Source organism: Thamnophis sirtalis, unplaced genomic scaffold (assembly GCF_051295495.1).
Source record: "Thamnophis sirtalis isolate CommonGarterSnake01/CBP01778 unplaced genomic scaffold, rThaSir2_p1.2 scaffold_3, whole genome shotgun sequence".
Classification (NCBI taxonomy): Eukaryota; Metazoa; Chordata; class Lepidosauria; order Squamata; family Natricidae; genus Thamnophis; species Thamnophis sirtalis.
In genome coordinates, this window is record NW_028261383.1 from 113,873,283 (window position 1) to 113,901,231 (window position 27,949).

The following is a 27,949-nucleotide window of genomic DNA, read 5'->3' on the forward strand; positions in this document are numbered from 1 at the left end:
ATTGCTATTTGCAATGGCATTAGTGGGCACAAATGACTAAATGCACATTGCAAAGTAAACTCAGCCCACAATACCCTTACATGTGACACCATGAGGCAGGTATGAAAGGGAAGAATTACTAGGTCTCAATGCAGGTCTCATCAATTTGACACCCTTGTGACTTGGAACAGATGTTTATAACTCCTTTTCACATGAAATCTGCATACATTTTCAACCACATATATTCAAGGAGCATTAAAATAAGAATAAAAGTGCAGGGGAACTAAAACCCAAGCAATAAGAGTGCTCAGAGAAGCTACTGGTTGTCCCAAATGTGCTTTTCCAAAAGGCACTTGGCAACTGCTGCAAACATTTAGCATCTCATCCAAGAAGCTTCTTTAGTTCAAGAACCAGGTTAGTCTTGGTTTGAAAACTGAAGAAGCTTCTTGAACGAGAAGCAAAATGTTTTCAAGGAAAAACCAAGAGAGTCTAGATATCTTTTGGAAAACCACCTTTAGGTTCTCCACCTATTGTTTTCTTTCTTTCCAGCTTTTCAAATCAAGACTAACCTTGTTCAGCAGTTACTGGAAAAAGACGATACACTACTAATCCCATACACCACTGTTCCCTAACCCAGTTCCCCTTTAGGTGTTTTGCTGCTATTAGTTGACTAATTCTGATTCAAAGATACCTAAGAAAACATCACAAACTGAACTTCAGTCTGGGAGAAGCAAATAAAGTACTATACACACTAATATAATCTTCCTGTATGTTGCTTTAGTCAAGGTGATTCACATGAGACAGTTGCCAAGTTAGTGATTAATTTTAATGATTATACATTGCAAGAGACTAATCACAACTGAAGAAACAAAAATTTTCTCATTTATATCCCAAAAATGCCTGAGATATTTACAGAATACAATTGAGAATTACATATATACAAAATACAGAATTTATTGTGGAATACCACTCCATTATTTTTTAGCCTCCTGCAGCTGTTTCTTCTCATTCATCTCCCGCAGTCTTTTTCTAAAGGCTTCTAGATCTTTTCTCTGGAGAAGACAAAAATGCAATTTTCACCATAGGTTTTTCTCCCTTCCAAAGTTTACAATAATGACATTTATTGTAGCAACAGATTTACCTGCTCTTCATTTAGAGGTGGAAAGATGCTGCTCTGTAGAAAATGTAGCAAGAAAACAATTAGTGTCAGAAGTGATACAAGAAGTAATGACAGAATGTAAAATGCCATCAAGAAAAAATGGAAAGGAGATCAGTAAGTAAAATGCTGTGCTTAAAAGTAATCATTGAATGGAAACTGGAATCAATCATTTAGGAGGAAAGATGCACTATGTTCCATTTGTGAATTTCTTTTAGCAATAGCAGTAGACTTATATACCGCTTCATAGGCCTTTCAGGCCTCTCTAAGCGGTTTACAGAGAGTCAGCATATTGCCCCCAACAATCTGGGTCCTCATTTTACCCACCTTGGAAGGATGGAAGGCTGAGTCAACCCTGAGCCGGTGAGATTTGAACCGCTGACCTGCTGATCTAGCAGTAGCCTGCAGTGCTGCATTTTAACCACTGCGCCACCATGGCTCTTTTATTTCAGCACGATAGACTATTGAGTTCAGCCAATGCTTGAGCAAGTCCTTGTTCAGTTTAAATCAAAATAGAAAAAATGCAGAATAGCAGAATAATGGAGTTGGAAGGGACCTTGGCAGTCTTCTATCCCAACCCATTGCTCAAGCAGGAAACTCTATACCCTTTCAGACAAATGGTGGTCCAATCTCTTCTTAAAAACCTACAGTGTTGGAGCATACACAACTTCTGGAGGCAAGTTGTTCCTCTGATTAATTGTTCTAATAGTCAGGAAATTTCTCCTAGGTTCTAGGTTGGTTCTCTCCTTAATTAGTTTTCCTCCATTGCTTCTTGTCCTATCTTCAGATGCTTTGGAGAATCGGTTGACCCCCTCTTCTTTGTGGCAGCATTTAGATACTGGAACGCTACTATCATTTCACCCCTAGTCCTTCTTTTTATTAAATTAGGCATGTCCAATTCTTGCAACCTGCAATACTCGTTCTTCATGTTTTAGCTTTCAGTTCCCTCATCATCTTTGTTGTTCTTCTCTGCCCTCTTTCAGGAGTCTCAACATCTTTTTTTATATTGTGGTGACCAAAACTGGCTGCAATATTCCAAGTCTGGTCTTAACAAGGCATTGAAAAGTGGTATTAACACTTCACATGATCTTGATTCTATCTGTCCATTAATGCAGCCTAGGACTGTGTTGGCTTTTTTGGCAGCTGCAGCATACTGCTGTCTCATAGTTAAGATCCCTCTTACAGTTATTACTGTTGAGCCAAATACCTCCTATTCTATACTTGAGCATTTGTTTTTTTCTTGCTTAAATATAAAGCCTTGCTTTTCTCTACATTGAATTTCATTTTGTTAGATAAGTCTCATTGTTCAAATCTGTCAAGATCTTCTGTATCTTGATCCTATCTTCTGGAGTATTGGCTATTCCTGTGAGCTTGGTGTCATCTGCAAATTTGATGAGTTCCCCTTCTATTCCCTCATGTAAGTCATGATGAAGATATTGAAGAGTACTGGGTCTAAGACAGCCTTGAGGTACCCCACTGCATACTTCCCTCCATGTAGATGCACTTCCATTAAGGACTACACATTGAGTGTGGTTTGTCTCTTTGACTTACAAATCCATCTGGTTGTGATGTGGTCTAACCCACATTTTTCTATTTTATCAAGTAGTAGGTTGTGGTCAACTTTATCAAATGCATTAATGAAATCCAAGTAAATTATATCCACAGCATTTTGCTGGTCCACTAATTTTGTCACTATGTCAAAGAATGCAATAAGATTTCTCTGGCATGATTTGTTTTTAACAAATCTAAGTTGGTTTTTGGTTATGATGTTTGCCTCTAGGTCAGCAGTCTCCAACCATTCCAGCTCTGCAGGCCAGCAGTGGTTGTAGGGGGAAGAGAGGGGATGGTTTCACATCCACACTGCTTGCACAAATGCAACTTTGCAAGCTCGCCTGCCACTTGCATGGCCCAGTTCCCATTGGGCATGGCTCAGTATCAGGCCGCAGACTGGGTATTGGGGACCCCTGCCCTAGGTGTTCACAGATTTGTTACTTATCTTTTCAGATACCAGGAATAAGATATCAGGTTGATTCCCTTTTGTTTTGAAGATGAACATCAGGAAAACTTTGGAAATAAATTATTAGCCCAAATTTTTGTCATTTAATTACTTACTGCGATTCCATATTTTTCAAACAATTCTGTCTGATTTGCTATCCAGAATATAGAGACCGGGAATGTTAGATACAGTATCATCTGAAAGAGAAAGAAAAAATACCAAATGCCATTAGTTGAATCATAGAAAAGAAATTATTTTACAGGACGTATATTCACTTGACAACTGTCTTGTTCAGCAAGAAAATTTTGGGCTCAATTGAGATCATAAGTTGAGGGCTGTACCCCTTTCCTCAATAGCTCCAAGTTTCTGATCTCCAGGAAACAGAGAGTGCCTCAAAGTTTAAGCCCCAAGGAGTAACTGTGGGAGGCAGAATTGTTTCTCTACAAAGCCTATTAGCAAGTGCAGATTAGAGTTCACACACTGAAACACGTATTTTCCTCCAAAAAGAAGAATTCCTGAATTCTTATGTTTTTTAAAAAAAATCATGTATGTATGTACTAGCTAATACCCGTCCTTCGCTATGAAACTATGTGATCGGGCTTGATAAATCGACACTTACAGCTTGAAAATTAATTGATTTGATTTTGATTTGATTTTATTGTATTTCTATGCCGCCCTATTCCCAGAGGGACTCAGGGCGGCTCACAAACCAAGTAAGGGGGGGGGGGGGAATACAAACAGGAAAAAGAAAAAAAAGAGACAACGGACAAACAACACAACAATTTAAGAACAATCAACACCCACACAATTCGAGCCGGGACGGGAACTCATCAGCCCCAGGCCTGTCGGAACAGCCAGGTTTTAAGGGCTTTGCGGAAAGCCTGAAGGGTGGTGAGGGTCCGAATCTCCACGGGGAGCTTGTTCCAATGAACAGCTCCTTTCCTCTTCTCTCCTCAAACTTGCCCCACAGAAGCCTCTCTTCTCTTATCCCTCTCCTCTCCCTCAGGCTAGCCCACTGATCCTCTCCTACCCTCTTTTCTCCCTCAGGCTTGCCCCACAGAGTCCTCTCCTATCTTATCCCCTTTATCCCCCTCAAGATAGCCCATTGATCCTCTCCAAACTCCCAGCCGGATGAGTCACATGCTGGCCACGCCCAAGTGGCAGTTGGAACAGAGTTCTTTTCAAATTGGGAGGGTGAGTAGAATATCTAACTCCTTAGCATCAGAGCGTGCTAATAATAATATAAGAAATACTAATGGTCTGATGGTCATTTAGAAAAATCCTTTCTTAGCAGGGATCTAGAAGCCAAGAGGAACATACGTGCCAAATTTCAAGTTTGTAGGCTTTACGGTTCTGGTGGTTTTGTAATGCTACGCGAGTGGCATTATGTAAGTATATTGCTACGAAATTTCATTTTTATGTATGCCAACCAGTGAACATTCAAAGTGACAATAAACGTTAGTGTAAATCTAAGTCTGCACTATGTCGCAGGTTCTCCGACCTTGACCCTTCCCCCAAAGTGGAACGTAGGAAGCCGCCCGGGGATCTACCTGGCCCCCAAAAGACGGGAGGCCTTGTCGAGAGGCTTCCACCCGATCGATCCCTTTAATAAACCCGATGGCCCCCGCCCCCTTCCCGCCACCATCGCATTACAGACCCGAAAAATCTCAAGCTGGTTCCTGGATATCATGGTGCCAGGCGACGGAAAGGAGACCCGCCTCCTCTCTCCCATGGCCAATGGGAGGCCAGTCCGATGCAAGACTGAGAGGAGGGACTGATTCGACGTTGAATTTCGAACGCAACGGAGAAGGGGGGGTGGAAAGTCGTCATCTTTGCGCGCCGTATTTGGCCTCGACAGGAAAAGTCCGCGATGCCGGAGTCGGAGACGGTGTCAGGAAAGCGGGAGCTTTTCTTCGTGAGTACGGCTGGGGAAGAGATTGGGTCCCTGGGTCGGGAGGATGGGCTTCCATCGATGTTTACGTGGCGAGGTTTTTTCTCAGTAGAACCGCTCGGAAGGGGAGGCTCGCTTCGAGATTTTTTTCTCCAATGGAGCCGTAGAATACTGTACTTTATTGGCCAAGTGTGATCGGAGGGATTTGTCTCCAGTGCAAAAGCTGCAAAGCAGCAGAGTAGTCATAATCATCATAATGATACCAATAAGAAGCGGGTAATGAAGAAGATGGGAAGGATGATGATGATGATGATGATGATGATATAGCCATACAACATGGATAAATAGACCTAGGCATAAGTCTTTTAAAGTGTATGGATATTGGTCTAAGTATATTCTTACACAAACACACCCGATCATGAACAGAAAAAAACAGTGTAGTCACAGTGGATCGCTTTTGCAACCTTGTCAATATACCATAGGGATTTTTGTTTGTGGGGAAAAACTAATGCCTTTTCATTATCAACTGAATGGCAATCCATAAAGATCAGACAGGAATGCCTGGCTGTCTGAAACTACTGCCTGCATTTTATCTTAAAGAAATGATTTGGGAAATATATAGGCACCCTAAAATGCTTGTATAGCCAACTTCCTTCTAACAGTATATGATTAAAGAATGAAAATCACATAATGCTATATTGCTTTTGAAAGCACATTTTAAGATAAGTATAGCTGCAATTTCTCTGCACCTTTGTAAGGTGGGCAGGAAAGACCATAACATCATTACAGTATCTAATATTGCAATTAAAATAATAGTATTTCCAAGTCTGCTACAACTTTTATATCAATATTTAGTAAGATAGTCTTATAAAATTATTATATTACCATATAACTTGTGGTGTGGAGCATTACAGAGATGTGCCAGTAGCTATTTAATGACACTGATATTAGGATAAGTGTTTAGATTTTCTGGGTCCCCCACATATGTGTTATTACTACTTAATGCTATGATCTATCCTATGGAAATAATCTGAAAATAATGTTGTTGAGATATTGAAATTGTAGGGCTGTTCAGTGAAAGAAATCAGTGCTTTTTGTCCAAATCCGTACCACCTCTCTTGCACAGGAGGAAGAAGACCTACAGTATGAAGAAGAGATCTTGCGCAACCCATTCTCTGTCAAGTGTTGGATCCGCTATATTGATTTCAAGCAGAATGCTCCCAAAAATATCCTGAACCTGATCTATGAGAGAGCTCTTAAAGAATTGCCAGGAAGGTATGGTTATCTTTCATTCATTATGATTGTTTTGAAAATTACATTTTTGCAAATACTAAAATTATTTTTTAACACCCAGTTTTTTTTATAGAAGCCACTGATTTTTCAAAGTCAATAACTTGGATGCCCCTTCTGCCAACCCACCCCCGTTTTTTTGTCTGTTTGTTTTTGTTGAAAGAGATCAGTAATACTTTATGTAGCTACTTTGTGCGCTAAATCTTCCCAACAAAGTGTGAAGATTGCGGTTCAAAATTTGCTGCCAATCAGAGTCGGAAAAGATCAAAATTCTTTACTTTGATGTCAATGGTCTCTTTTGTTGTGTTTTGCAGCTACAAGCTCTGGTACAACTACCTTAAGCAGAGGCGGAAACAAGTGAAGAGCAAATGTGTAACAGATTCCTGCTATGAAGAAGTGAACAACTGCCATGAACGTGCCCTGGTCTTCATGCATAAGGTACAGTGTTAGCTGCAAATGGTAGAGCCCAAAAGCAGTAGGAAGACATGAATGAGAAAAACATATGCCTTAAACTCAAGTGGGCTTGGTTTGAAACACTTGCTAATTAGTTTTCTGATTGGAAAGGAAGGTGACTACAGGTAGTCGATTTATGACCCATTCCTTAACAACTGTTTAAAGTTAGGACAGGCTCGAAAAAAAGTTACCTCCTTACAACCTATCCTCAGAGATATGACTGCTACACTGCTCTTGTGGTTATATAATCACATTTTGGTTGCTTGGGAGCTGGCTTACGTTTATGGCTGGTTGCAGTATCCCATGGTCATATGATTGCGTTTTGCTTCCCCCCCCCCCCCCCAAGACCCTGATTAGATAAGCTGGATTCAGATTTACACTACATGATATGTTTAACAACCATGGTGTTCACTTAGTGGCCATTATCAAAATGATCATAAAGTTGAGTCCAGTCATGTAATGACTCAACTTACTATGGAAAATGCCCATAATCAAGGCTTACTGCAGTGCTTGTTAGACAACAAATGCTAGAGGGACTCTGAAGAATATTGAGTAAGACTAAGGAAGGGGTATACTCAAATTTATTCTTCTCAGAAAGATGAGATTTCAGTGCATAAGTAACATGATATAAGCAATACATATTCACAGGTAAGGGATCTGAAGTTACTATTCATAAGGGAGCTCTGGTTATTTCTTTGACTTGCGAAACCAAAAAGGGAGGACTAAAACAGTAAAATGGGGAGGAAAACATCCAAAATTGGCTAGACTCAGTGGTGGCTGTAAGTCAAGGACTTTCTGTAAGATTTTTTTTAACGGGCTGGAACAGTTTTCCTATGAAGAAAGGTTGCAATATTGAGATTTTGGGGGTCTAGAAAACAGGCGAATGAGAGGAAGCATGGTTGAGCTGTAAAAATTATGCATGATGTAAACAAAGTGAACAAGGAGAAGCTATTTTCTCCTTCCCAAATTACTAGAACCAGAGGTCATCTAATGAAATTGAATCTTGGAACAATCAAGGTAGGAAAAAAGGAGGGGCATTTTAAACAACATGTAATTCACTACCTCAAGATATGTTACTGGCTACTGTGTTTCCCTAAAAATAAGACAGGGTCTTATTTTCTTTTGACACCCCCCCCCCCAAAATAAGCACTTGGCATTATTTTTGGGGAGGTCTTATTATTTTTGAGGTACAGGAGGTGGCGAGCGTGGTCATCTCATGGCTGCTGCTGTGTTACAATATTTTCGGGGAGGGCTTATTTTAGCGCATGCGCTCAAAAGCCCGATTGGGCTTATTATCCGGGAGGTCTTATTTTCAGGGAAACAGGGTACTATCTGACTTCAAAAAAATGAAAGTCATGGTGATCATTGCCTATTATCCTTCATAGTGATGTGACTGCTTCTGAAGACTAGTGAGCTTTCTTGTGCAATTGGTTGGCCACTGTGAGAACAGACAGCTGGACTAGATGAGCCAAAGGTCCAATCCATCAGGAGAGTGACTATGTTCTTATTTGAAACATTTACATTTATTTCAGTTATGGCTTCTTTTTAGGGTGTTGTTTTCACAAATATAAAGGCCATTCCAACATGAAGTTATAGGTGGAGCCTTTTTATTCAAGGATGTGTGGTGTTTGTGTGTGGACAATATGGACTTTTGTCTGATTCAATGAATGGAATGGAATGGAATGGAAAATTTATTTATAGGCCGCCCTTTTCCCTGGGGGGACTCAGGGCGGCTTACAACTTATGAGGAAGGGGATACAAACAATGACATATAAAAACAATACATAATTAAAAATAGAAACAACATTCACCATTCGGGTGGGGACAGATTACAATCTTTAACCCCAGGCCTGACGGGATAGCCAGATCTTGAGGGCTGTGCAGAAGGTCTGGAGGGTGGTGAGGGTACGAATCTCTACGGGGAGATCGTTCCAAAGGGTCGGAGCTACTACTGAAAAGGCCCTCCTGAAGGGATTATTTCATTTCTTATATTTCCTACAGATGCCTCGGATATGGCTAGATTACTGCCAGTTTCTCATGGACCAATGTCGCATCACCCGTACCCGCAGGACATTCGATCGGGCCCTCAGAGCTCTGCCCATCACACAGCACCATCGTATCTGGCCACTTTACCTGAAGTTTGTGCGACTCTATCCATTACCTGAAACAGCTGTACGGGTCTACCGTAGGTACCTAAAGGTGAGGGTGTCTTACCGTTCCCACTATTGGTACTCCTTGTCAGGATTGCCCAATTATGAGATGTCCTTTTGTTATGGGAACAGTCCATCTCATAAGCACCTTGGTGGTTGCCAGGTTCTCATGGTCCACACACACATTCTCAGCATTCTATTTTCCTCTCCCCAAATTCATTGGCAAGTTAAAAAGAGTTGAGTTTGAAAGAAGCAAAATGATTCAGTCTTGACACTCCTTGACTTAAAACCCATTCACTTAGCATCCAGTTCAAAATTACAACGGCACTGCAAAAAGTCATCATTGGTCCTCTCACAACTGTTGCAGCATCCCCATAGTCACATCATCAAAATTTCGGCACTTGGAGAGGAGGAGCCAATGTCCCTACAGTACGGATGTGCGGTCTCGATGTTCTGAGACTGCAGCTGATACTTTTGCCACTGGGGGGGTCCAATCAGACCTAAAACGCCCTGATGAGACGGTGAACAGGAAGACCACGTCTTGCTGATATCAGGGACAACGCAAGTCTCTGATTGATACAAGAGAAGGACTTCAAGCTGGCAACAAAAGGCAGCCTAGGCTGATGAAGGAACGGAAGGAAATGGAAAGAGAAAGTGTGATCATCTGGTGAATCTTTTCTGTTTTGAAAAAAAAAATGCCCCCCAAAATCTCTTTTATGCTAAATTAAATCCTTAAGCAGAAGAAGTTAGCGGCGGAACTGATCTTCATTGGATTGTTTTGGTTAGTATGCTTTCCTTTTTGTAACTACACTTTGTGGATTGAAATGCTCCTCACAATTTGTTTTCTCTCTCTCCCCTCTTAAAGTGAACAGACCGGTTTTTCTTCTTCGGCTCCTTCCTGCTTTATTTTTCAACTTAAGGACTAAAATCTCCCTCTCTACTCTAACGAAAATTGTCTATTATTTGCAATTAAACGCCATTTAAGAACTTTGTCCCTCCTAAATCTGAGACAACACAAGAAAGTGAAAAAATACTTGAATTCTGCTGCTTGAAGGCTACAGGCTAGAGGTTTTTTTTGAAACCATGCATTTGTTCCTGTTTCTCCTTTGATCTCACTGTCTTTGTGCTTCAAAGCTCTGTAACTAAAAGTGATAAGAACCAAGGGCACAAAGTGTTTACCACAGCTGTCCCTTGAGAGCCTTATTGGCACTGGGAGGGGGGGGGAAATGGAACCTCTTGTGAAGATTGCAAATGATTTTTGAAAGCTAGAGTGGCAGTAATTTACAATTTGGAAACATGGATCAATTTTCAGAAGAGGAAACTTTAATTTTGCAAAAGATTTGGGATGCAATTCAAAAGTTATTGGAGGTAACTTGGAGAATTTCCAAGAAGATAAGAGTTTATATCAGAAAAAAATGAGGGAGATGGAGCTCCAAAAACTGAAGAGAAAAATGAACACAAAGATAAGAAAACTAATGATTTGATTTCTGAAATGAAACTGGTTAAAAGCAAAAAAATGGGAGTTTGGAGGGGGGAATTCGATGGTCCAGAGCTCTACCCCAAATTTCAAGGCACAAAAGAAGAAAAAAGAGAAAAAATGATGGTTTTAAAGAGAAAATTTTTATCAGAAGCAGGATTGACAATCAAAGATAATTCAATTAAAGTAGCAAAAGGGTGCTGAGATTAACTGAGAGATCCAACAGTCAACAAGGTGCGGAGCGATGTCCATAAAAACTTTACCAAGGATATAAACAGAAGATTAACTCCACAAATGGCAAAAGAAATAAGACCACATGCCTTCTGGAAGGACACAGTTTGATATATGAAAATTGATAATAAAAAAAATAGCTAAGTTTGATGATTAGTAAGTAGGAATTTAGTAATTTTTAGATTGCTTGCTTAAATGAATAGTTGATAATGGTAACAAGATATATTTCTATGTTTGATGGAGGTGAGGAAGCTGGATATAAGTAATAAATGATTTCGTTAACAAATATTAATGATAACAATAATAATGAAATGATAAGAGATAGTTAACGACATATATGTACTGGTTTAATATAAGGAATTTGGATATAAATTGCGAACAATAATTTGGGAAAAAGGTTTAGAAATTTAATTAATTAATTCTGACTTTGAATATGTTATAAAGGTGTAATGTTATTGGATATATGAAAGTAGATAACAAAAAATTTAACTTTTATAATTAGTAAGTAAGTAATTTAGTAACTTATAGATTGTTTTGTTAAATAATTGATAAGGGCAATAAGGTATATATATATGTTGGTTTGATGAGAAGAAAATAGATATAACAGTAAAGGATTTTTTGTTAACCAATATTAATTACAACAACTAACAATGGAATGATAAGGGATACAGTTAATGATGTATATATGTTCATGTGACTGCCATTTGCATCATTCCCAACTGACTTCTGACAAAGTCAATGGGGCAGCAGAGCCAGGTTCACTTAACAACTGCATGATTCACTTAATTACTGCAATGATTTGCTTTACGACCATGGCAAAAAGTCATAAAATTGGGCACAACATTTAACAACTGCCTAGTTTAACAGCAGAAATTCTGGTCCCAATTGTAGTAGTAAGTCCTGAGCTACCTGTAATATATATTTTATTAGAATTTCCCTCTTTGAAGTGGTTGTTTACTCAAAAAAAATGGTGGTCAATCAGAGAATACCTTGGTTCTTCCCCCTTTTGGCTACTTTTTGTTACTGGCATAGATAAGGAACTGAGAATTTTTTTTTATTTGCAGTTTTCTTGAGCCCTTTGTTGCAAACCTTTGGCCTGAGGAAGACTATTTCTGTCAAAGTCTAAGAACAGACATAGTTTGTTTGATTAGTGTGTTTTATGCAAGTGATGTGAATTATGACAAGAAAGGCATAAAAATTGGCGTTTTTGTTGAGGTAATTGTGACCTTCAGCTGATTGATTGTGGTCTGTTATAGGTGCTTCTATTTGTTCTCTGCGTGTTTATGATAAAAATCAGGTGTAAATATGTTCAGATGTCATCAGCTTTAATATGGCAAACCAGCACAGTCAGAGTGTGTGTGTGCGTGTGTGTGTGTTTGTCTGTGTGTCCCCCCACACATGTTCTATCGTTCCTTCTTGTACACAACTGCTAAAATACAGAATCTTTGTCCTTTTTCTTTGGAATCTTGTAAATGTACATAAAAGAAGCGATTACATAATATGTGACTCAAAAACAACTTCTAGATATACATATAGACTATCATAATTTCACAACCATCATGACCATTGCTAAGAATTTCAAGAGGTAAAGTCCACACATCTGTAAGTTGCCAGAGTTGGGGAATAATGGAATGTACCTGATCCCATGTGCAAGTTAAAGATAAAACTTGGTTAAAGACCTCAAAAGATTAGTTAAAGTTTCTGAGCTAAGGCATTTAAGGAAATACTACAGTCTTGGCCTAGTCTCATTTTCCTGTTCTTTCTTAATTGGCATAGGATTTGTGGACAAATAGAACCTGCCTCAACTCCTCTGCCAAGAAATAAAACTCTTGAAATCACACACAATTCAAAAGGAACTTTTTACTGAGGGATGGTGATTGCAGAAAAGTCAGGTGGAGTCTGAAAAATCAGGTGCAAAGCATAAAGCTAATTTTACGGAGGGGGGGAGATATAGTTGGCACATGGCCCTGAAAATCAGGGGATTGGGTTTTTTCATTTCTGAAATAGTGTGATTATTAGATATATTAATAATCAGAAGTATAAGTTTAGGGTTGCTGAGTTTTGCGCCCCTTTGTGTTTTCAAACTCTTATATAACATTGACCAAGTACAGCTTAATTATTCCTCAGTGTTCTCTCCCAAGCAAAATAATCATAAACTGAACACCTAATATATTCATCTAACGTAGGCTGATGAATGCAGATTGGTTCTTGCACTCGACTAGTCTTCAGAATAGCATTTCCATCAGCACTCTTAAGTAATCCTAAACTCTCTTAACAGCTAGGTGCTCTGAGCCCGTGATATGAGGTTTATAGGTATGGTTTCTTTTACGTTGCAGCTGAGCCCTGAGAACGCAGAGGAATATATTGAGTATCTGCACTCCATTGACCGTCTGGATGAAGCCGCTGTCCGTCTTGCAGCTGTAGTGAATGATGAGCGTTTTGTTTCCAAGGAGGGGAAATCCAATTATCAGGTAGGTTTCTGTAATAGACAATCATTTCTACCATCCATTTAATTTGCATATTAAATCTCCTTTGCCTAAGCCTGCGTGCTTTTCCTATGCCTCTCAGAAACTTTTCCGAGTTCTCTATTGCCTTTTACTGTTTGGCCCTTTGGGCTTCTTTTGCAGTTATGGCACGAGCTCTGTGATCTCATCTCTCAAAATCCAGACAAGGTGAAATCACTCAATGTGGGGGCCATCATCCGAGGTGGCCTGACTCGTTTCACAGACCAGTTGGGCAAGCTGTGGTGTTCTTTGGCAGATTACTACATCCGCAGTGGCCATTTTGAGAAGGTAGGCACTGAATCCAGCGGTCTGCATGATATGATGATACAGGCTAAAATCCTATCCCTGGAAGAAATTTCCCAAAGCATAGATTGGACGGAGAGCAGCCACCAAATTGTTTTGTACCCCTGATTTAACCCTACTAAAGTGAGAAAATCTTAGGCTAGGTTAGAAATGGATCTGGCATTCTGCAGGTCAGTTTGTACAGCCCTGGGAACTTCAGTTAAGTCTAATATTTTTTAAACTCTTACCAAAGATTTGGGGACAAAAAATCAATTGTGCATCACTATCAACCTTTCAGTTGTGCATCATTCAGCCTTCCATCCTTCCGAGGTTAGTAAATGAGGACCCAGATTGTTGGAGGCAATATGCTGACTGCTTAAAGAGTGCTGTAAAACAGCGGTCACCAATTGGTGGTCCGTGGACCGCTCGTGGTCCACAAGAAAATTTTGGTGATCCCCAGAAAACTTATTTGCATTTTTTATATTGCACTAAATCAGGGCTCCTCAAACTACAGCCCCTGGACCAGATACATGCAATGAATGCTTGTGTTGCTGCAGAGAGTCTCCCCCTTCGGGGTCTTTTTTGCGGGTCGCAGAGGGGGCAGAAATTTGGACTTGGGGTCTGTTTCAGCCTCCTGGTGCGGGGCTGTGAGCGAAGGCTGGAGGGAAGAGCCGGAGGACCTTATTCCAGTGGGACTGCATCATGGCCTGGAACTGGCTGACCATCTCAGCTTGCTGAGCTTCCCAAGCGCTGGAACCTGGCCTTATTACAGGTCTTCCCTCTGCTTGGAAAGCCTATACTCATAGCCCCAGTGAGGAGCTTCTGCTGAGCCTCCTTCTCAGTCAGATCCAATTTGAACTGAGCTATTTTCCCAACTCTTTCTTGTGGTGGTTGCTTAGCTCCAACAACTGCTTCCTGTTGGGGCCCTAAGAAGCCCAGGCGGGCAGGCGAGGAGTGGCAAGTAGAGGTTGACAAGGTGCCCCTTGACATAAGTGACATCGAGTTGGCCATGCCCACCCAGTCACATGACCATCTAACGACGCCCACCCAGCTGGTCATTAGACTGATCATATTAGTGGTCCGCGGGATTTAAAATTTGAATTTAGTGATCCCTGAGGTCAGAAAGGTTGGTGACCCCTACTGTAAAACACTATAAAGTGGTATACAAGTCTAAGTGCTATTGCTCTTTTGCAGCCCTCGAAATGTAGCTGGGAAACAAATACTGTTTCCTGCTTATTAGTTCGGAAGCATAAAATGGTTACCTACCCCTTCAGAGGAGAGCAGTAACTATTACAAAAAGTTAAGATTAGGGAGTTCAGAACAGGGCACATGAGAACCAGTTTGTCTAAAGGTTAGGGCATCAGGCTAGAAGCCAGGAGACTGTGAATTTGAGTCCCACCTTAGGAATGAAAGCCAGCTTAGGTGACTTTGGGCCACCTTAAGAATGAAACCCACCTTAGGTGACTTTTTCAGCTCAATTTACCTCGCTGGATTGTTGTGGAGAAAATAGAAGGAGCATTGTGTGTGTTCACTGCTTTGGGATAGTTATACAAATAATAAAGATAAGATATAAATAACTTCATTGTTCATGGGTACACATGACTTATATTCCATTTTTAGAATCTTGTCAGCCTTTGCTAGCTTTAGGAGGTTGAAAAGAAGAAGAAGAGGCCAATTGTGGGCCCTGTACAACTTCTGGACTTCATTTCAAAATAACTTTTCTTTGCCCACACAAAGAGAGAGAAAAAGGGCAGTATCCCTGGAATAGGAAATCTGTAGAACCAAACACATGCCATCAGATCCCTAGCCTGTTTCAGGCCCAAAGGGTAGATTCAGCCAATATTATTAGGTTTGTCTTTCTCATGGGACTTTAGGATCATGAGCTTCTCAGTGGCCATGGCAGGAAAATGCTCTCAGGGACTCTTTGAATTCTGTGTTAGCTTCCGTAGTACACTTTGCATCGATAAAAAAATATTAGTGCACTCTATAACTGCAGGGTAGTCTTTAGGGAATGCCAGATAGATTTTAAAAAACCTTTGTTTTCTAGCCCATGGGCAAAGAAAACAGCTAGAGGAAGCTGGACATTTCTTATCTTTGGCTCTGTCGGATGAGCTTGAAACTTCATTCTTTTTCAGATACGAACCAAAAATACTCTTAGTTATTGGACTTTGGATTTGACGGGAAAATCAAATTATGGGTGCAATTTTCTGTTGCCTGAAGTTTGCTTTTCGAGTAGGATCAAGCCTCTCAGCCATCACTTTGACGTAGGAGGTGTAATTTCTTAGCAGCAACTGGAACAGTTTAGGAGGAAGATTTTTCTCCCTGTTAGACCATGTTCATTCCAGTGCTCTGCCTTTTAACTGACTGGGCTGTCCCACATAAATGAGAACCTGGTTTTCCTAAAGATGGATTGTGTCCTGAGAGATGGACCGTGCTTTTATAAAACCAATCTCTTTTGAAGAGAGGTGCAAACCGCCAGGTGGCTGAAGAAGAGAGGCCAAACAAGTTGTGTTCTGGAGCAGCTTTGGTGACTATTGTCTCTGTCTTAGGCTCGCGATGTGTATGAAGAAGCTATTCAGACAGTGATGACGGTACGGGATTTCACTCAAGTGTTTGACAGCTACGCCCAGTTTGAGGAGAGCATGATTGCTGCCAAGATGGAGACCAACTCTGAAATGGGACGTGAGGAGGATGGTAAGAGCAGCTTAGCCAGAAGAAAGCAAATGTTACTCCTTTTCTTTAAGCTGGATCTAAGGGAGAAAGTAACACAGTTTTTGAGTCTTCTAAAGCTTTCCGACTTTCACCAATCAGGACTTCCCAGATTGCTTGGTCTTACAATCCTCCTTCATTTCATCATCCTTCACCATTGGCTATGCTAGCTAGAGCTGATGGTTGATGTTAGAGTTCTCCAATTCTGTCCATCTTTATCCTGGATTTTTACATGATGCTGGGTTGTTTCCCTGTGTTTTATTACAGATAATACCTTAATGTTAACAGAAAACGGCTTCTCTCTTTTTATCCATCCCGTACATTAGTTATAGGCTGCACAACTCTTACTTTTCTTATTCTTCCCATGCCTTTGGAAAAGTATAATTTCATTTCTGCTGTTTCTCTGTTTGGAAAACAGATGACGTAGATCTGGAACTGCGTCTGGCACGCTTTGAGCAACTGATCACACGGCGACCTCTGCTTCTCAACAGTGTCCTCCTGCGCCAGAATCCTCACAATGTCCATGAGTGGCATAAGAGGGTGAAGCTGTATGAAGGCAAGCCTTGGGAGGTAGGAGAACATTCCTCTCTGAATGACTAAAGCTCTCATGTTCCCAAGCCAGTAGCCTACAACACTGTTCCCATTTATTAAATACTGGATTTTATGTTAGATAACAGTAACATTCTGGATCTGGAGCTCATGGAAATACCTTTCAAGCAGTTAACTTGAATCAGTCAGCCACCCAGTTTGAGAGCCCTTGGAGGTTAGTCTGAGAAAATAGGAGATATCGGTGCTTCTTTTCATGTACTTGCATCTCGAAGTAGCTAAAAAAAAATTCTGCCTTTTAACGAGGCTGAGTTAACGCAAAGATTTTTTTTCTTCTCACCTGCTCAGTTTTATGTTTCGCGGTATTTCACCCAAGCATGAAGCAAGCAAGAAAGGAACCTTCCAATCATGACTTACTCCTTTCTGACTTACTTTTTACTCCTTCCAGATCATCAACACGTACACAGAAGCCGTGCAGACGGTTGATCCATTTAAAGCCACCGGAAAGACACAGACATTGTGGGTTTCTTTTGCCAAGTTCTACGAGACAAATGGACAGATCGAAGACGTGAGTGATGCACTGGGCCGAGGCAAGCACTGCCCTAGCCTATTTCCAGCTTCTCTTTCCTAGCTGCTGTCTGAAGAGTTAAATTATGGGTTTTTCACAATCAACGTATAAAAACATTCCAAATGGGTACTTGGAGGTTGTAGGGTTTCTGAGAAGGTCCCCAGTCCTTGGTGATGCACAAAGCAATTTGGGGAGGGTTTTTTTCAGGTGCATTACAGACTAGAGCCCAAAGAGAAAACACGGTGAGGTGTTTTTATTTTTCTTCTAGCTTTTCCTCTGATTTTTTTTCTTTCTCTGTCTTATACCAGGCCAGAACAATTTTTGAAAAGGCCACTAAGGTGAACTTTAAGCAGGTGGATGAGCTGGCCAGCGTCTGGTGCGAGTATGGGGAGATGGAGCTGCGGCATGAGAACTACGATCAAGCCCTGCGAATCCTGAGGGTGAGAAGAAGCCAAACAAACAGGGAGAGGCCATTTTGGAGTCTTAGAATCAAACTTGCTGGACTAATAGTTTTCCAAATGATTAGGTTTGAGCAGATGGTCTCTGTAGTCTCTCTCTATCTTCTCGGATATTGTGGACCAAGAATCTGCTTGCTGGGAAGCTGACAGAGATTCTTTTTACTCCACAATAAGAGGGGCTTGGGGTCAGTTAAACAAGGCTGAAGAAAGTCAGGATTCCTTTTGCATACAACAAAGCTACGTGTATGTGTATATACTGTATGTGAACCCAATTCTTAACCTGCTTGCTCCAGGGGTTCTACTTCCTCTGTTCTCATCGTCATTTTTTTTTCTCCTTCCAGAAAGCTACAGCTATCCCAGCTAAGAAAGCCGAATATTTTGATTCCACAGAGCCTGTGCAGAACCGTGTATATAAGTCCCTCAAGGTTTGGTCCATGCTGGCTGACTTGGAAGAAAGTCTCGGCACTTTCAAAGTAAGTGGTCTTGGTTCGCTGCCATTCTTACCTAGCCCAGCTGGCATTTCTCCTGGCAATTTTTACAATGGGCCATCTTGCCAAGCAGAGATTTATTAGCCTCAGCTTGGCATCTAGAAGAAGCTTCCCCTTTTTGTCTCTTTAGACCTGATGAGATTGGACAAAGTCCTGTAACCAAGCACAGAGGAAATGTTTTAAAAATAATAATCCCCCCTTAGAATCAAATCAAGGTATTTCTTACCCTTCTTAATTTGCAGGTGAATAGGAAAGCATCCAAACTAAAAGATAGTCTTGTCTTTTTTTTTTGCTCTTCCTCTTTAAGGAATCCGAGCATCCTTTCCCTCCTATTTCATGAGTTTGGCTTGGAAATAATCTATTGAAGCCGCAGGGCCAGGACAGAATTAGTGACACAACCATCTGTTCCTTCCCCTGAGTAGCTAAAGAAGAATGGTAATAACAGTCTCCTATAAGTGCATTGCTGTATTTCTATTCATTTAATGTCTGTCATGTTACTGATAGAGAGTGTGACAGCACCTGATTTGACCAGCTTAGGGGTTGGGGTGGGAGCCAGGAAGGTACACTACAAAAGCCATTCAATCTCAAATTTAAGTGTTTCCTCTCGATCTGGACATGGTTGGGAAGTGAGTAATAAGATTCTGTGCCTGTGATTGGGGTTCTGGTCCAGCATAATATTGAAGTGTTTTTGTTTGTTTGTTTGTTTTGCTTTCCCATTCCTAGTCTACTAAGGCTGTATATGATCGCATTTTGGACCTTCGCATTGCCACCCCACAAATCATCATTAACTATGGTCTGTTCCTGGAAGAACACAAATATTTTGAAGAGAGCTTCAAGGTGAGTTGGTTTCATCAATGCTGCCTTCTGCCATCTGGGTCTCTGTCAGTGTAGAAATCATTGAACCTGGAACACTGCATGTTACAGATGGTAGTACAGAAGCGAACTCCGAACCAGCTGCAGTACACTAAGATCTTGTTATGTACAGTATGTTGCAAAGGCTAATTATTGAATCTTTCTCTTTCTCAAATCTCTGAACAAATTAGCCAATATACTCTACGTTGAGATGTTCTATGTTTCAGAGCAACCTGTAAGCTTAGGTTTAGGGACAGCTTACGAGGTGGAGTAAATATTTTGCACTATAATTGCCATGCATCTTTGTTGTCCTTAGCTATTGTTTATAATTATCGAAAAAGTGTGTTGGCTTTCTTCTGAAATGGCAATCAGATTTTTCTTGTTTAATTGGAAAACGTTAAACAGAAACATAACTAAGGTATTATTAGCAGTCGAATACAGGAGAAGAGTCCTAGGATCTCCGATTAAAGTGGTTTTGGATTGGTTAGCAATTTTCAGGAAAAAAAATATTCCTTAAAATGTGAATCAGTATAGTCAAGGGATGACAGTCCCATATGGTATTTAAGTGAGTGGGGAAGAGGGAAGAGCTTTCTGCAAAGCCATCTGAACGTTTGGTTTATACTTTTTGTTCATTTTGGCAGGCATATGAGAGAGGCATCTCCTTGTTTAAGTGGCCAAATGTTTATGATATCTGGAACACCTATCTAACCAAATTCATTGACCGCTATGGTGGCAAGAAGTTGGAGCGTGCTCGGGATCTTTTTGAGCAGGCCCTGGATGGCTGTCCCCAGAAATTTGCAAAAAGTATGTATTAAATGTCTCTCTAGCGAAAAGTTGAATCACAAACTCTTCCTATTCAGTCAGATTCTAATTATAAGAAAGGTTGGATAGAACAAGTCTTCTGGGCAACAGTTTATTGTACCAAAGCTCCTAGCCTACCCAATAATCCGTATGGGTGGACTTGCTGTATTGGTCTGAGAAGGATCTTGAGGACTCAAAAATGCCTTTTTCATTGGAAATTGGGTAAAGAGAACTTCTCTTCCCAACGTTGCTTTTTCAAAAGGCAACTGGACTTTGTTTTTGCTTGACGACATTTCAGTTTCATCCAGGAAGCTTCTTTAGTTCAGTTCTTCAGAACTGAAGAAGCTTCTTGATATCATGTCAAAGACCAAAAAAAAGTCCAGTTGCCTTTTGAAAAAGCAACGTTTGGACAACCGTGATTTGGATGACTGAGAATCTCCATAGACCTAGATTCTAGAACTTCTCTTCATTTCTTCATCATTTAGGGGAGGAGAGCAAGATGAATCAGAGCGGGCAAATTCTCAGCACGGACTTATTTGAGTGCTTTTTGATAACAAGCGTGCTAATAAGTCTGGATATGAAAAACGTTGACCTGAAATTGAAGGGAGATGAAATCTGGCTCTGATTTTCTTTCCTTTTGCAGCCATCTATCTCTTATATGCCAGGCTGGAGGAGGAATATGGGCTGGCCCGCCATGCCATGGCAGTATATGAGCGAGCTACCCAGGCTGTGCTGCCTGCAGAGCAGCATGATATGTACAACATCTACATCAAGAGAGCAGCTGAAATTTATGGCGTCACCCACACACGTAGCATCTATGAGAAGGCGATTGAGGTTAGTTTATGCTCTTTCAATTGCATCTATTGGTTTTCTCTTCTGAACCAATATGATTCAGCTTCCTTCAAAGAATGGCACGGCTTAATCTATTCTAGCTGGCCAACCACAATTAAAAACGTGGGTCACTTATTAGAGCATGTGCATCTTGGGTTGCTTCCTCCTATATAAATCTGCAGGTATCCTGAGGTCATAGTTATCAAATTAAACCTAGAGGAAAGGAATGGTTTTTGTTGAGTTGATCAGAAAGGCCAGGAAGAACTGCCTGCTCCCTTGGAGAAGATTACTTTTATTCTTGACTAGGTCAAGCAGGAAACAGTCCTTCTGGAGCTGACTGGCAAGAAAAGAAAAATTAAAAAAGCCAAAAAAAGAAACCAGCCATCAGGATAAAAGATAGAAGTCCAACAATGGCAAAAGCTTCTATCCCACTTCATGGTCAGGTGCTCAAGGACGAGTGTGAATTTCTAGAACAACTGATATGCCTCTAAGACTACAACCAGCCAGTGTTAATCCCTAGTGTCTGCAACAACATCCATACAGCACTGGCAGCTTTGTTGTACTTTGTGATAACAGAAGAGCGACAGGGAAGCCAGAGAACAGCATAGCATCCTGCCCTCTCCCAATCAGTCCAAAAGCGGAATTTCACAAGCAGTTCCAGAAGAGGGAAAGTGGGGTGTTGCAAATAGATTGATAGACTCTGCCCATAGCTTTTCGTTCTGTTCACATGAGATGAAACAGCAGGGGTACAAAGGGAATCCACTATCTGTAGTAGTCTATCAGGAGGACATAGAGACCCAAATATGGGAATCCTCAGCCCCTTTTGCACCTGCCACTTTGGTTATGAAAGAAAGAGAGATACCCTATCTTAGGTGCTCAAGGTAGTTTTAATTCTCCCACTAAAGGGACCTGAAGGAGAACACTATAGCTCCTGATAGAAGCCAGGCACCAAGCAAGATGCCAGACTTGCTAGCTCCAGCCAAGAAAGTGGGCAACATGTAATATCTATGAGCCTAGTCATTTAACAATTAAAGGAGAAGCGTTTCTGGGCAAAACAGAGAGGAATCTTTTATCTCTCTGGAGTCTTGCTCTGGCATCTACTTCATCACAAATTTCTTCTTCCATCTGGCCCTCAACATCCTTGTCTCTTTTCTCCCACCTCACACTGCAGGAGGAAAGTAAAAAAAGCCACTATCATAATGAGTCAAAAAAGCATAGGAAAAAAAAATAGCTTCAAGAAGCACCAGAGCCCAGACAGCAGCCTCCATAAAAGTCAGGTGCATCATTTCACCTATTTTGTGACCTTGCTCATCCTACAGATTTTGCAGGGAGAATGGCACTGGCCCCATCGGACATGCAGTTCTTTGTGGAATAGGAGGAGGAGGAAGAGGAACTTTAGAGGGGATGCACAGCTAGATAGCTTAGATTTCACATTAAAAGAATGCACAGTATTACTAGACAAAAGTGGTAAAGATCCTTAAACTGGAATAGGTAACCATGAATAGATCACCATATGCAAGCCCTTAATGAGGGGAAGATAGTCAGTGAATCTCTTGAGCTACAATTGATTTAGAGTAAGTATTCTTCGTTCAGACCTATTATTTAGATTCCAGCTGAAATATTCGCTTAGAAGACACTGTTCTTGGTAGCTGTGTCAGCCAGGAAAGTGGAGGAGCTCTAGACATTGTTGCGAGGCTTGTGCGTTTTCCCACATCGGCATTGTAACTTTATTCCTAAGTGATTGTGTTGCCCAATTGTATCCCAAATACATCCAACACTAGCAAAATATTCAGCACGTTAAATATTTGCAGGATACTTGGGATTCACTGAAACCAAACACCAAGCAGTCTGTTTATGTATACAAACCAGGAGCACAAATTAAGCGGGTCTGAGGCTCATCCATTCAGGTGCTGACTAAGATTGTATTGTATTAGCACATAAAACTTGCCTCAAGCAGATTTCCGAAAGCTTTCTCAGATGAGACTTTTGATTGATTGGAGAAAGTATTATAGCACTTATAGGCCCACCTTAGGAAATACCTCTCCTGCCGCCATAACTTTGGAGACTATGATTATATTTTGAACTTGCTGTTCAGATGCTCTTCTGGCCAGTGGACAACAGACTCACCAGCACAAAGAGCAAAGAATTTGCAGTTGAGGAAGAAAGTTAACCTCATAGTTGAGGATTATGTTTTTGCCGATTGAATGGAGTTTGGTATAGATGTAAGATCTCCTATGAATGAAGTCAGTTCCTTTGTCTGCAGAGTGGTTCCTCCATAAAGAGCAGAAAAGCTTTGCTGGGTTTGTTTTTTTCACCTAAAGAAAAGTTAATCCTTTTCTGTAAAGTCTGTTGTCCGATGCCCAGAAGAATTCTTCCCACTAAATCTACCTCTCGTCCTTTTCAGGTTGCATCAGCATTTATCTCTTTGGCTGTGGCATCCATATAGCCACAGACTTTTTCACATTGTTCAAATTGGTTTTGTTTTCCTGGTACAAAACTCCTAGATCAATTCAGCTATTCCAATTGCTGAAATATTCTGAAAGCCCTCTGGGTAATCGTAATCCTTACATGCTATACTTAGCTCTAGATTATTAGTTCACACCATCCTAATGTCAGGGTTCCAGGTAACACCCCCAACGAAAGAAGACTCCCAGGCTTCCAGGTCTGACACCTAGAAGCTGAAGTATTGAAGGGCATGGTACATTTAAATATCCCTACTTCTTTCAGGTGCTGACAGATGAACATGCTCAGGACATGTGCCTGCGCTTTGCTGATATGGAATGCAAATTGGGTGAAATAGACCGAGCTCGGGCAATCTATTCCTATTGTTCACAGATGTGTGACCCTCGAGTAAGTGGCTTTTTCTGTGTACTAGAAAACTAGCATACTGTCTGCTTGTGGCAATACTTAAGTTGGGAGGAGGAAGGAAGCAGCTTCTCATTTTGCCAAAAGAGCAGAGATGATCACTTCCTGCTCAGTTCAAAATTAAGTGGCACTCATTGCTAATTGGTGCCAAGAGGCATGATGAGTACCAAACACATTTTTCCCATAAGGAAAAATGTAGTGAGTCACAAGGCAGCCGATACCAATAAGTTCTAGCCTGTGCGTTGAGTGCCAAGCAAATGATAAGTACCAAGACAAAATTTTCACGTCAAAATGCATTGAGTACCAAAATTGATGAGTTTCAAAGTAGTTGAGTACCGGGGTACTACTGTATATGTATTATGATACGACAATCTTATATGCAGTTCTGGAAAAACAAGGATGGATTCTTCCATCTGCAACCATTGATGGATAAATAAAGGTGTGTGTGTTTGTTTTGCTTATGCAATAAATATATCCCTGTTGTTTATGGCTGCCCATTCCTGATGTAGAAGATAAGAGAGTGCAATAATAGTTGACCTCTGTCCTCTTAACCTCATTAAATCTTTCCCTTTTTTATATCAGAAAGCTCAGAGGAAACTGTTGAATTTTGCCACCATCTCTTTCTCAGCGGTCCTCAAAAAACACACATCTTTTTGGTTTCCCTTCCCAGACTACAGCCAACTTCTGGCAGACATGGAAAGAATTCGAGATTCGGCATGGGAACGAAGACACTATCCGAGAAATGCTGCGCATTAAGCGAAGTGTACAGGCTACTTACAATACTCAGGTTAACTTCATGGCTTCTCAGATGCTAAAGGTTTACAGCAATGCCACAGGCACAGGTACTTCTTGCCTTCTCTTAAGACAGAGATGAGCTACATCTTCTGTTCTCTTCTAAACCCCCTCCCTGTCCTTCCTACTCTTCCTTCCTCTTTAACATTGTCTTGTTTCAGTGTCTGACTTGGCACCAGGACAAAGCGGCATGGATGACATGAAGCTCTTAGAGCAGCGAGCAGAACACCTGGCAGCTGAAGCAGAAAGAGATCAGCCTCGAGCTAAGGAGAAGATCTTGTTTGTCAGGTGAGGGTACTATAAGTAGACAACTTGTTTATATTTTCCCCCCTATGAAGACTATTTGAATTCATAACATCCAAAAAACATGATGGGAAAAATGTGACCGATTCCTTGATTTGTATTCAGAAACTCAAGACAATGTATATTATTTTAACCCATCAAGAATCAGGAAGAAACAGTTGAATAGATAGTGCCTTAGCTGCTAACATGTCTAGAATGAGAACAGGACTGTGGTGTTGCCTTGAGAAACTAACACAATTTTCTACCAAACAGCTATTTCAGCTTTCAAGCTTTCAAATGCATTTTTCCAGGGAAAGATGACACTGAAGTATTGTCAAGGACAGCCTGCTTTGCATTTACAGTTTTTGTACTTTTTGTACAGTGTGGTCTGAATGATTTTTGATGCATTCGGAAGCCAATAGAGAGTACTATTTGGCTTTCTGATTTCACTGACTACTAACGTGACTGTGTGTCATCGAGATGATGTCAACTTTTAGTGGCAATACACATAAGATTTTCTCCATGATGCTGTCCCTAATGGGATGCTTCAGGTCTTCCACCAATCCACCCAAATGCCATTGTTACTGACTCTATCCAGTTGTCTGCTGGTCTCTTTCCTTCAACCTTTCCCAGTATTACAGCTTTTTCCAGAGAGGTCCACCTTCAAATAATGTAACAGTATGTGAGAAAGATCTTGGGTGACAGAATATAGAGATGCTGCCTCGGGAATGATCAGATAAGAGGTAGCATAGCTTGCAGCTGGATGCTGATGGGCTGGGCAAGAGACTCAGAACGGACCCTCTCTATTTTTCGGGCCGTAAAAGAGAAGGCAGGAGAATTAGACTTAAGTGAGGCATTACATGGCAACAACTTGTGATTTCACTTCTGCATCTCCCATTAACTGCTTGTCGCAAGCCGGTTGGAAACAGGCAAATGGTAATCATGTTGCTGTGAGATGCTGTGACGGTTGTGAATGTGTGCCGATCGCAAAGCATCGGAGTGGCAATCACATGGCTGTGGGACATTGATGATCGTAAATATAAAAGATCACAGTCATCATAACTTCTAACAGTCACTAAACGAGGCAGTTGGTAAGCAAGAACTACCGGTACTGATTTCTTTGGTTTTTCCAATTATCCAACTTGCATCAGCTGTAATGTCTCCTATTATTCAACCTTTTTTAAAGTTAACTCCAAATCCGGCATTATTTTTTCCATGTAGAACTCTGATCCTAAGCATTATTTTGTTAACATGTATAATGAAGGGTGTTTTATGATACTTTGCACATTCCATCAAATCCCCCTTTTCAGGAACTGGAATGTAAATCATCCTCTTCAAATCTCTTGGTCCTCATATTATTCTCCAGATTTGCTGGCGTAGCTTGATTAGAACCTTTACTGATTCTTCTTCTGTTGCGTGTTGTATTTCTGTAGGTGTTCCATCAGTTTCTGTAGTCTTCCAATTTGACAATAATTAACTTCTAGTCATAGAGGTTCTTGTAAGTAGGGAATATCTTTTATGGTATATGGATGCTGACCACCATTTTGAACATTTTCTTGGTTTTCCATCTTCAGTGTGTTTCCATCCTCAATGTCCTTATAAATGTTACTATAATATTACTTCTTGTCTTTTCTAACAGTTGTCTGAAGCTTTTGCTAAGCTCCTGAGGTTTTTTTATCTTTCCTTGTTCTTCATAGCAATTTCCAGTTTGGTTTCTTCTCTTCTTGGTCTCTGGCAAACTCTTGCCACGTTCATACTTAGAAACTTCTTTGGAAGATAAAGTTATCTTCCTCCTTACCTCAGTAACTCTACCAAAGTAGCCTAGACCAGGGGTGCCAAACTCAAGGCCGGTGGGCCACATTTGGCCCACAATCTGGTCAAATCTGGCCCCAGGGCTCTCCTGGTCTACTCAGTGCGAGGAGGAAAAATCAGGCCAATGTACCCAATATGAAGAGGAAACAAGCCAGCAATTTGGGGAGTGGCATCAAGCTGGTCACGCCCACCCAGTTGACCACACCCAGCTGGTCCACCCTGAGGCCAACTACAGCCCTGATGCAGCCCTCAAATTGAGTTTGACACCCCTGGCCTAGACTGAGAGAATCGCTTTCCAAAAGGCAAGTTGTAATCACCATAGCTAAACAGAGATGTGAAGCTGGTTCTTCCAGGCGGTGAAGATAACTGGGTGCTTTGAAAATGTTTAGATATGAATTCACTCTTTCCGTATTAGAAAATTTATATGACAGGATGGCTATCTCTGCTTTAGATGTACAAATGTCAAAATTTTAAATACATTTTTTGAAAACGTGAAGCCAGGGCAAAAGGACAGGCAGCTCCTTTTCTTAGAGAAGGGTAAGTACAGGACAGTTCTGATCGGAAATCATGCTGTCAAGTTCACTCTTCTTCCCTTGCTTCTTTTCAGGAGTGATGCTTCCCGCAGTGAATTGGCTGAACTTTCCAAGCAGGCCAATCCTGATGAGATAGACATCGATTTGGATGAAAGCGATGAGAGTGAAGACAATGAGCCTGATGGTAAGAGGGAGGATGGTAACGCAGCAGCATTCTTCTGGTGCTATGGCTGTTGACTTTGATGAATAGGAGCTCTGTTTTTGAAAAGCCAATATATGCTTGGTTTTCATACTAACCATTCTAATTCTTCTTTTACAGAGGTGCAGCTGGAACAGAAGATGGTCCCCTCTGCTGTGTTTGGTGGCCTTAAAGATGACTGAACTATTTGTTATTAATGAACTGCTTTAAGCTGGAGTAGAGACAACACCTTCCTGGTTAACCAGTGTGTAAAGCCTTTTCTTTGTGATCTTCTAAGCTGCTGTTCTTCTTGGCAACTCAACATAATAGAGAAAGAAGCGATTTATAAAATGCTGTTGATAGTTGTATTGTGTTTAACCAACAGGAAGAGAAACGTTTCTCCCAAGTAATTTACATTTAAAATGGAAGGTTTGCGGAAAGGATGGTAATGAATGCAGACACTTATTTCTTCATGGGGAATTTTCTTAAACTCAGGCTTATCTTTCTGGAAATATGGTAATATCTATTCTTAACCAACTTCATTATCACTAAAAGCTTTATTATTGCCTGGGCTGAAATCTTAAATTACAAACAAGGCAATTGTGGAGACAAGGGGAGAGGGGAGCTTAATGTATATAGTGCTCCAAGGTGAAATAATTGTTTACTGTGTAAAATTAGCCTTCATTCATAGAAATGAACTTTTAAAATGAATGTTCCTATATTTTTATAAACATTAAGAACTGCAGATTTAATAATTTTTTTTGCAATACAAAACCAAGATTACAGATTTTCTTAAATTATAGCTTTCCTTAAAGTGGAATTCTT

At 40.8% G+C, this 27,949-nt stretch overlaps 2 protein-coding genes across 2 annotated transcripts; one reads left to right on the forward strand and one right to left on the reverse strand.

Annotated features, from left to right (window-relative positions):
• Positions 1-913: 913 nt before the first annotated feature.
• PET100 (PET100 cytochrome c oxidase chaperone) lies at positions 914-4,923 on the reverse strand. Its single transcript, XM_087709752.1, has 4 exons — positions 4,789-4,923; positions 3,248-3,328; positions 1,121-1,153; positions 914-1,031 (listed from the first exon to the last, which is right to left on the reverse strand). The coding sequence occupies exons 1-4, from the start codon at positions 4,861-4,863 to the stop codon at positions 954-956; spliced, it is 267 nt and encodes an 88-aa protein (XP_087565878.1). The 5' UTR covers positions 4,864-4,923; the 3' UTR covers positions 914-953.
• A 36-nt stretch (positions 4,924-4,959) lies between these two features.
• XAB2 (XPA binding protein 2) lies at positions 4,960-27,869 on the forward strand. Its single transcript, XM_087709751.1, has 19 exons — positions 4,960-5,046; positions 6,149-6,297; positions 6,627-6,750; positions 8,767-8,964; positions 12,960-13,094; positions 13,251-13,415; positions 15,959-16,103; positions 16,537-16,688; positions 17,113-17,232; positions 17,541-17,672; positions 18,032-18,163; positions 18,902-19,015; positions 19,672-19,834; positions 20,475-20,665; positions 23,390-23,512; positions 24,198-24,369; positions 24,481-24,607; positions 27,021-27,130; positions 27,266-27,869. Exons 1-19 carry the CDS (start codon positions 5,002-5,004, stop codon positions 27,325-27,327), a joined length of 2,559 nt encoding a protein of 852 aa, XP_087565877.1. The 5' UTR covers positions 4,960-5,001; the 3' UTR covers positions 27,328-27,869.
• The last annotated feature ends 80 nt before the right edge of the window (positions 27,870-27,949 follow it).